Raw genomic sequence first — 10,733 nt, 5'->3', positions numbered from 1 at the left:
CATGTTCACACATTCTGTGTGTGGTTAATAAAGCTACTGATCTAAATGAAATAAGAAACGGTAGTAACGGATAATACAGACTTCACTTTAATAATGGAGTTCGCAAAACAGAAGCCAAGCTCTGACATTTACTCACCAGAAGAGATCCACCAATCCTTCCTGTTCTGCTATCGCTGCTTTCACTCGGATGGCAAACTGCACTGCGTCCTCCTCTTTCTACAAAAGGATGAAAATAGGAAGAAAGTTCAACACAGCAGATCTCTAAATCATCTGCTTGTCTCAGAAATGTTTATGTGTGATGTTGATGTGTCTCTGCAAGGTTTGATGTTTCACCTCTCTGTTCACTGGTACCTGCTCATCATCCTCAGCAGCTAGAGTCATCATCACGATTCATCCCTGTTCCAGAAAGCGTCTCCAAACCGGAAATGAACTTAAATCAAACAAATCAAGCAAAAATAAAGAAGAAGAGGGAAAACTAGGAAACAAACGGTGCTGTCGACTTCAAAGCTGCCCCTTTTTCAACCCTGTCACTGATGTGTTGTTGATGCTGGTGCCTATAGAGGATGCAGGGCCAGACTTCAAACAGTCTGTATTCCCATTACCATAAGAATAACATTTGGTCACGTAGTCATACTTATCATCCTGACCCTCAGGAAAGATGAGGGTGGGCTGTTGAACATAATCACTCAGCGTGAAATGAGAAAGCAAACATTACAAACACAACGAGTGACGTCATTTCAAGGGTTCAGGATACACTTGAAGCCATTTCTATTTACTATTGGTGGAAAGGTCAACAAGCAAAAACAAATCACTTTGTTTGGAATTACCAGGGTCTACATTGTAGTATTGATGGGTTTTCATTGACTGAACTGAATGTCATCTATTGTGTGAGACGCGGATGATAATGACTACAACTACAGTTAGACAAGTGCCTATCCAGGACATTCTATTTATCCAAAATAATCACTTATAATCACTCATCAGTAGTTCAATCTGAGCCAAAGATGACAGTGGTTCTTTAGCCATGATGCCTACAGAGAAGAGAGAAGAAGAGAGGACTCGTGATCTGAACTGAACCTGAGAAATATTACAAGAATGAGCAATGACATCATCGTTGTATGAGCCAGACTATTAATCTACATATTTATTTATCAAAACATTACGGTTACATCCTTTTGTGTGTGTCCGCTGGACGCAGTGTCAACAACTGACGGGACTAAACCTGCGTGGACTTAACCAAGCTCAGCACATTAACACACACACACATAAACCTTGCCCCCGTCGATAAACATAATCTTTACACTCTATATATATCATTTAATATGTAGTTTGTCATAGTTTCTCAATATTACGCCTACCTTTGGAAAGAAACAAAACCTCTTCAAAACTAGCAATGCACCCCCGCCCTTAGCCAGTCATGGTTTAACCCGGGTTTGCGTATTGAAACGTCTGCATTTTCATCGAAATTTAAAGCAGTTTGGCTATCTTGCGCATTAACAAACGAAGTAATCTCCTCACAGTTTGAACTTTGAAGGTAAAACTTATTTCCTTACAGCCTCAGTCATGTCTCCACTCCATCACCTGATTGAAGTACCGGGTCCGAACCTTGGTGGGAGTAAACTGTTTTTTAATGCGGCGTCCTGCAAACCTTCTGACATCCATAGTCTGTAGATTTGACTATACATCAGATATTAATGAAGTGATTCAACTGAGACAAGTAGAAGTCCATAACAAATAATGTATGATGTAAACCTCCTGGATGGCATGAGTCCTACAGAGATGTTTACAATGACTTCACCCACGTTTGAGTCACAGCCCCTCCTTTGCTGCAAATCCTCTCTAATATCTACATCACAACTACAAGATTATGGTTGAAGTGGTGGAAGTAAGTTCGCATGGCAAACTATGAAGACACTGCCCTCTTCTGGTTCTTAGTCATACTGCAGGATGAAACGACAAACTGGATCTTATGAGTAATATGTCATTTCTGAATTTGTTCAGTTGCAACAACAAAGAAAATACCTCGACGCTCTTAAAGTGTCCTAATGTAGCCTACAGGACGCAGAGAACAGCTGGCACAATGAAGACCAGCAGATGAGTGAAGGACAAGGTGAGAGAGAGATGCTGAGACACCTGCACAACAGGCTGTCAACAGGAAATACAAACCAAGCTATAACACCTAAAGGCTAAGACACGGGGCCATCACCTGTCTGGTAAAGAGAACACGAAACATCAGGATTAGTTTCACAAACATCTCTGTACTTGTCTTTGATTGTCGTCCAGGTCAAAGGACACAAAGTCTTTCCTGGTCAGAGGAGGAATGTGATGACAGCTGGTGGGCTTCATCTCTCACAGGCTTAAGTTGAGTGATCTGTACAAACCAGCAGCTGGGCCAATCAGAGCAGGGGGGTGGGGCTTGGTGTGTACTGATGTATTTTTCAGCCCCACACACACACACACACACACACAGAGAGACACTGGTGACACCTCTGCCCTATAGTTCCAATAAAAACTTTTATTTTCATATACTCTGCTACAAACTTCACTTATTTCTGGCATGCATAGTTTCACACAGTTAAGACAAGAAAAGTCACAATGTAAGATTTCCCCTTCAGTAGAATATCTCCAGCTTCTTTCATGCATAACACCACTGTGTCCACTTTAGGGGATCTCACCTTTCAATCCTTGTAAAATATCACCCGAGGGATGACCTCATACGAAATACTGCATATACTTACTACACTGAATGAGACTAAAAGAACACGCCTGTCAACTTTCTTTGGCTTTTTTTTTGTTGTCTCTACAAAGAATGACCCTGCTGATTCTTAAATAAATATTTGTAAATGAATGCAGCAGGGTGTAAGTGTGTCATTAAAGGGGCGATGATTGTTTGGATTGATTTTGAGGTATACAAGTTAAAAATGGAACGTTTTCACATCAGGACCGCTCAGAGCGTCGAGCAATCAAGTCACAAAGTCAAAGTGCTGTACTTGCACTGAGTATTCATGCGGGATTGTCACAAATTCAGCCTGGATTCAGAGCTCACGTTCTTTGGTGAGTGTTTCCTTCAATACGTTTTGCATTTTGAAGGATTCAAATTAAAATTGACACATCCTGGGCTTCTGTGTGACTGCTACATTAGATATAATTACCAAACAAATATCGTCTTCTTGCCTTTATTAGGACTTAATGATATCTTAAAGGGACGTAACAAACCTATAGGCTGTTCAAGAGAAACAATAGGATGCACAAAACACAAATATATACAGAAAGTTTGATAAAAATCACAACATATGAGCATATTGCCATATTGTATTTGTGCCTAAGTTGTTCTCAGCATAAAACAGGAATGTGCTGACATACAGTACGTCTTTAATTGCTACAGTTAATGTTTGATGACCCTCTATACCCACTGGATCAACCACACCAGCAATATAAATCTATTCATTATTAAAGGAAAAATATGCTCTGAAAATATACTTTGTAAAAGTCAGTAAAACAGCCGCATTAAGTAACAGCAGCATATAATCGACACCGTTGCTCCCGGCGTGCGCGGCCGGCGCAGCCTTGACGCTCCGGTGTGGCAGTATTCACGGCGGAGGTGATATGTTTTGTTTTGTTTACTTCCTGTTCATCCGCAGCACAGAAGATCCGTCACGAGATGTCGGTCTCTCTTTCTCTCCTCCTTCCTCTCCGATACCAGGGAAGGACTCCGAGGTGGTAAAGGTCAAGATTCCAGGAGCTCACCGGGACATCATCCGCACGAATTCTGTACGTTATGGAAAGGACAGCCAGCGTGTCGTCACAATTATTCTGTATCAAGATCATGTCGTCATTCTATCTCCGCTCAAATCTGACACGTGTAGCCACAGACAGCCGGGAAACACAGCGCACCCAGAATAGTTGCAGCACTATTGGGAGCCGCTATTTTCATCTGTGTCGGCGTGTGTGCATCTTTCCCCCCGGTGGGTAATCTACGAGGTGACATAATCCCTTGGCATGGAGATAATCTGACAGACGGGCCTACTCGCTTCATCCCCTCACCTCACCCGGCAGTGCAGTGCAGGGATACCAGCCAGACACATGCCGGGGTTTATGCTTATACTTGAACTGTGTGTGTGTGTGTGTGTGTGTGTGTGTGTGTGTGTAGGGGGTTTATATCCCTTTTACCTTCAAAGTCTACGTGTCCATCTCCATTCAGGTCGATGTCTCGTAGGATTTCCTCTAGATCTCTGTGGCCGACCTGCAGAATCAAGTTGTGGCCGATCAACGCAGCAAAGACAAAGACAATGGACAAAGACGTACAGAGCGAGACGGATAAGAGTTAGACACCACAGCTGATGATGTCTGTCACCTTTACCTGCTGTCCCAAAAGCTTTTTCATCGCCTCTCTAAGTTCCGACGTGCTGATCTGACCGTCGCCATTTGTGTCAAACTGAAAAAGATCAAAAACAATTTCGGCTGTGAGAACAACGGCAATGGTTGTTTGTTTTGTTTTTGTCTGTCTTTTCGCACTTTCTGCCTCCAGTTTGTTTGTTGTGCTCTGACCCGTTCCCCATTGTTTTCCTCACCTCCTTGAAAGCGTCTCGCAGCTCCTTGACCCCAATCATGTCTGCGGTTTCAGCCAGAAGTTTGGGCCCCATGAGCTCCACAAAGTCCTCAAAGTCGACGTGTCCTCCCACTGACATATGAGAAGAAAGGAGAGCAAACCTGAGGGTGATCTCTCACATGGACCCTAACACACACACACACACACACACACAGCATCTGACTGACTTACAGTTCATGTTGATCTGCTGACTCAGCTCTATGAGCTCCATCTCTGTAGGCATGTAGCCCATTGTCCTCATGCAGTTCCCCAGGTCTTTGCAGCCGATGAAACCGTCTTTGTCTTTGTCAAACTCCCTGAACGCCTCACGCAGCTCTGCAGACAGGAGGGAGACAAACGTGACGCAGAGTAAAACAAAAACAAAAACACACAATCATTGCTGCTCTTCATCCTCATTTATTTTTGACGTACCATCCATTTCTTCTGGCCTCAGCTGTCGGTCCTGTGAAAGATCACAGTGTAAAGTCAGGGGTCAGGGGTCAAACAACGCAGAGACCGTGAGATTCATGCAGGCTGACGGTGTAAGAAATGAGCTCAGCCTTTGTGTCAAGCAGCCTGCAGGTTTTCCTCGCAGCCACACAGCAGGCAGTCACGAGCCGGATCACCTGCTGAAGTGTTTGGCTGCAAAGAAAACATGCAGACTCCTCTTCATCTTCATCACATCCTGCTGGGAAATAATACTTTCATAATAGCACGGCATTTGTGATCAAAGTATAGTGAGTAGAGTATTGACTCATTTGATCCCGTTATATATTCAGTGGGTGTGACCCCACACACCCCCAGTGAGACCCGTGAGACAGACTGTGGCGCTCTGCGATGAAGAATCACTGCTTTTGTTTTGACTTATGTTGTCGCTGCAGGAGAGACTGAGAGGAACCATCGTCCTCTGCACCTCACACACACACACACCCCCCAACACACTCACACTGCTTCAAAAGTCCTTTTTAGATCTTCTAATTGGTCAATATGATTCTCACACACGCACACACACACACGCACACACACACACACAAACACACACACACACACACACACACACACACACACACACAGTTGATTACCTTCCCAGCTGTTCATAAAACCTTCTCCGACTAAAGATTTCCAGTTTTTGTTCTCAATTGCACCACCCGACTCAAACTAAGCTATACTGGTTTTACAGTGAGAGGAAACCACCACCACACACACACACACACACACACACACACACACACACACACACACACACACACACACACCACGGTCCCCCTCATCATGCTGTCCATGTTCTTGCATTGTGTGCTTAAGCTCTTTGCATGCATGCATATGGATATGTCTGGACTTACGTACAGCCTGCCGGCTCTCAGCGAAGCCCTTGCGTAGAAAGATGCATGCGGGCCCCAGCACGTTGTGCATGTTGGCTCCGTTCTGGGCCAGGGCCACTAGCGGCTCAAGATAGGCCCCCCCAGAGCCCCCCTCCTCACAGGACTGCACCGCTTTGTAGCTCTTCTTCTGGTCCTGGAGCCAGATCCAGGGCAAGGGGAGATGAGGGGGGGGTGAGGGGCAAAGACAGGGGAGGGAGGGGGGGGTAGAGACCGTGACACAGCGTCAGAGGTGGGAGGAGTCGGGGAAGGGTGGGGGCGGGGGTTTGCAAAAGCAAAGGTCAGAGGCCACAGAGCGATACAGAGAGGACGTTGGACATGATGGAGGAGAAGCCCTCAGAGTGAGAACCAGTCTGAACCGGTCATGTTCTGTAAGCTTTACCCGTAGCTGAATTAGTTATATTACAGTACGTCAACGTTCAAGGGGATGAGTAGGGCTGACGTCACCTTTCTATGAGTACAATCTTATGGCCTGTTTACAATGAATTATTATCTGGATGATGGCGCTAGAACCACGGTCGCCTTGAGTTCAGACACATATTTAACCCTAATCACTAATTTGCCAATCAACCAGGAGGGCAAAAGTCATTCTCACTGCATTTCTTCCCTAATTACTGGGAGGAGCGAGCAATTTACCCAAGAAGAGGCAAGCGTCATCTGCATAATGCCAAATAAGGTTGAACAATTAATCCGGATGATGTCATCTTTATATTTGAGGGAATGAAACTAATAAGCTCATCTGAGGTCTTCGTGTCCTTCCTCTGTCTAAGCAGCTGGACTGAACTGTCACATTTTCTACATTAAACATTAGCCACATACATGCATGCATGCGTGATGAAGAGTGAACATAGTGCACACACACACACACACACACTTTTTGCTCCACGGATGACCTTCACATCCATCTGTTCCCGTGCATCCTAATGCCATGTTCTTGCGTTCCTACAGTTTCCACCACAGGAGCGGATGGATGCCCACCGGCTAATCTGACCTAGTGATGCATGGAACAAGTGCTGTGTGCGGGCGAACCGTGCCAGAAAAAGTACCCCGAGAGCCACACACACTCGCACACACACTCTACACACACTTATGTAACCCGAAAGAAGAAGAAAAACATTTCAAGAAGGGGCCGACCAAGAAGTCGAGCGAGAACTTCTCTAAAAGGCGCACCGTCCGTCTTTTTTGTTTCTGCACAGATGGCGTCAACAGTTTGCTCGTCACACTGCACTTCCTCAAGGATGTGCAGCTGTGGGCATATGAGGGGAAAAATCTATTTGTAGATTTGTTTGGCCGCTGTGCTGAGAAAGCACCCGAGCACGCGGCGAGAACACGATGTGAGAGCTGCACGAACGCACAGGCAATCGCCTTCTCGCAACTGTTTCGCTTTTGCCAATGGAGGAAACGTGTGCGTATCTCCCATCCTTCCATTCACCTGTTTGCACCTTTGACTCGGACCGATCAAAGCCTGCAGGTGAACCCAGCAGGGCCGCGCCATCTTCTGGCTGCAGAGCTGGATTGACTGAAAACACTTCATTTAGCCAATCAGGTGTCTTGACCAGAGTAACGAGCCGACGACCACATGCAGATATTTACCTTCGATACGACACTTGAGATTGTAACCGTCCACTAAGCAGCCATGTGCACCACAACACACACATACACACACACACACACACACACACACACACACACGCAGGCGAAAGACAGCTTGGTAGTGAATACAAAGTGGGACAGGGTGATGCAGGTCATCATCATGGTCCAGGTGGGAGACGGAGACATGAGACGGACATGCGGCAACATGTAGGGGATAGAAATAGAAGAAGAAGAAGAAGAAGAAGAAGACCTCAGAGGTGACCCTTACCTTCTTTTTGAGTGACTTAACCGAGTTGCCCATTGCACAAATTCTTCCCGTTCTACGCTTTCTCTCTGAGCGTGCGTGAGTGCGTGTGTGTGAGCGCACGTGCACGCGTGTGAATGTGCGTGCGTGCATGCATGAGGAGTAAAAGAGTTGAATTAGAGCGGGAGAGCGAGGTTCAGTGGGTCACAGGCTGATATCAGAGGACATTTGGGAGAAAGGGTAAGAGAGGGGCGGGGAGGCGGGCGTCATAGAGTGAAGAATAGGGGAGGAAGAGGAAGGAGAAGCTACAAGAGGGAAGGATGCAGGGGACAAAAGAGGGGACCAGGCACTGAGACAAGAGGGGACGACGGCGCGTCAATAAGAAGGAACAAAAGAAGACGAGATATCAAAGAGACGTGGAGACGAGAGAGGAAGAGGAGGAGGAGGAGGCGAGTGTGATCAGAGTGAGACGCAGAGAGAGCAAGCGTGCTTGTTCATCCCATCCTCTCCCCTACAGCGTCTTCTATCCCTCCTTCTACACACACACTCTCTTCCTCTATCCATCCCCCTCCCCCCTCCCTCTCTCTCGCTCTCTCTCTCCACTTTCGCTCACTCACTCAGTTTTCGGCAAAAAAAGGGAGAGAAAAAACAGCGTGCATATTACCTTCCCCTGAGCAAGGCACTGGAGACACTAATCCAAACACACACACACACACACACACACACACACTCGATTTAACACACATGGATGTGGGGCTGTGGAGCTAAAAATAAAACTCACGCTCTCTCATGTCCCCACTCTCCCATCTCACTTTTGCCACTCTACCCCAGCATCCTTCTGCCATCTCACACACACACGCACACACACACACAAACACACACACACACACAGGCATGCAGGAAGACACACGCTATTCACAAAGTCATGTTAAGCTGAAGGGGCTTGGACTTAGATCAAAGCCGAATAGGGAAGAAATGTCACGTGGATTTTCAGCCGCTGGGGTGCGAACCTAACATGTAAACACACACACACACACACTGAGGTAAATGAATGTGTCTCTCTGCTCTTTCTCATCCACACTCGCACACACATTCCTATCAAGCAAGCTGACTGACACAGTGAAGGTCTTCTGATGGAACCTATGACCCTCAGTGCTCCTTCCTCCTCGTCACCTTTGACCCTGCGACCTCGTCTCTTTTTCTTTCACCATTTCTAACACTTGCGACAAAGTTCTCTTCTGGTCCCTCTGCGCATGAATCACGCTGCCTCCCACCGGAGGCTCGCTGTGAACTTCAGAACACATCAGACGTCAGAACACACACAGCCGTCAGCTCGCGTCACGTCAAAGCCCTACAGTGAGCACGGGGCATGAGATCTATCCCTCTCTCTCTCTCTCTCTCTCTCTCTCTCTCTCTCTCTCTCTCCCTCTCTCTCTCTCTCTCTCCCTCTCTCTACCTCTCTCTCCCTCTCTCTCTCTCTCTCTCTCTCTCTCTACCCCTCTCCCTCTCTCTCCTTCTCTCTCTCCCCCTCTCCCTCTCTCTCTCCCTTTCTCTCTCCCCCCCTCTCTCTTTCTCCACATGTGTGTGCTCAAACATCATCCTGTTTCATCCAAGCTGAGACCAAAGGGATTGATCCAGAGTTTATATATCGACGTATGTGTTTCTTTATTAAGTTATGAGTTCTGCTGCTGCTATGATGTAAGATAGAAGAAGAAGAAGAAGAAAAGGAAGAAGAAGAGGCAGAGGAGCAGTGAGTGGGAGGTCTGATGTGCAGGAGAGGATGGACGCCTCCGCTCCATCCTGACCCGCCCGCGCAGCATCAACCCGCTTCATTTATGTGGAGATCGTCACAGTTTCGCCGCGATAACAAAAGAATTTCAGTTCCAATCCCAGTTTCCAGTTCCAGGCTGCGCTCGCGTCAGCCGGGGAAAGAGAGCAGCGTTGTTTCTCCTCTGACTCACTCTCACTCTCCTCTCGTCTCCTTTTTCACTCACTCTCTCTCTCTGTCACACACAAAGCCGCAGGTCCTCATAAATATTCAGCGTCATCATGCACACGCACACACACACACACACACTCTTACATTGCAGCGTCTTAATCCTCATCTCAAGAAGCAACTCAACCAAACAGTGTATTCTCCCCTCCTCCTTATAAAAATACCCACGTGCATCTATAAATAGCTTATTAGACATATTGGGTCATGTGATGCAGCGAATACGGCGATAAATCCCTCTGATTTCCTTTCCAGATGTTTCTTTTTACTCTATTATTCATTTCTCTTCTTCTCTCCTCTCTCCTCTCTTCATTCCCTGCTCGGATGTCATCAAGGTCAGTCTGACCCACAGCAGAGACACAAGGGGGGGGAGGGGGCAGGTAATGGTTAAAAAGGGTGAGGAGGATGAGGAGGAGGAGGAGGAGGCGATGGCGAACCTCGTCCTGCTAGAGTAAAATGGTTCTACAGGAAACGAGGATCTAATCTGCCTTTTCTGGACCTTTCCTGGCATTGTCCTCGGAGCTGTCGGGTGAGAGCTGACGAGGATGTATCTTACGTAACAAACCATCGCTCTTCCCCTTCCATTCTTCATCTTCCTCCTGATTTGCCAAACTCTCACTTGCTTCACTTCTCTCTCTCTCTCTCTCTCGGAGCATTAGCATAATAACAGCTCTTGCTCCCTCTGCTGGCCGACCGGCACGTCCGCCTTTCAATCTGAAGCAATACAAAGAAATAAACGCAAAAACAACAAACAAATAAATCGCTCTACACCTGCACTTGTCAGGAGATCCGTCGACCCCCTTTAGCTTTGCTGACCTCGGCGGGTTTGCGTCGCCTCTGCCGCCAGACTTACAATCAGAGCTCCAACAACAAGGTCAAGCTAGAGGTCAAACGAGACCGGGGCGACGTAGGAAGTGGAGATTTGGCCGCACCTGA

At 46.8% G+C, this 10,733-nt stretch overlaps 1 protein-coding gene across 1 annotated transcript; it reads right to left on the bottom strand.

Annotated features, from left to right (window-relative positions):
* Window positions 1-3,652: 3,652 nt before the first annotated feature.
* Window positions 3,653-6,031, bottom strand: cabp1b (calcium binding protein 1b). The gene is made up of 7 exons (XM_076164367.1): window positions 5,939-6,031; window positions 5,021-5,051; window positions 4,781-4,924; window positions 4,572-4,681; window positions 4,361-4,435; window positions 4,171-4,243; window positions 3,653-3,769 (listed from the first exon to the last, which is right to left on the bottom strand). Exons 1-7 carry the CDS (start codon window positions 5,999-6,001, stop codon window positions 3,744-3,746), a joined length of 522 nt encoding a protein of 173 aa, XP_076020482.1. The 5' UTR covers window positions 6,002-6,031; the 3' UTR covers window positions 3,653-3,743.
* Between the last annotated feature and the right edge of the window lie 4,702 nt (window positions 6,032-10,733).

This window comes from Genypterus blacodes, unplaced genomic scaffold (assembly GCF_046128005.1).
Source record: "Genypterus blacodes isolate CSIRO-AG114 ecotype Tasmania unplaced genomic scaffold, CSIRO-AGI_Gbla_v1 ptg000133l_1, whole genome shotgun sequence".
Lineage (NCBI taxonomy): Eukaryota > Metazoa > Chordata > Actinopteri > Ophidiiformes > Ophidiidae > Genypterus > Genypterus blacodes.
Note: the sequence above shows the minus strand (reverse complement) of the source record. Positions and strands in the feature narration are given on the sequence as shown.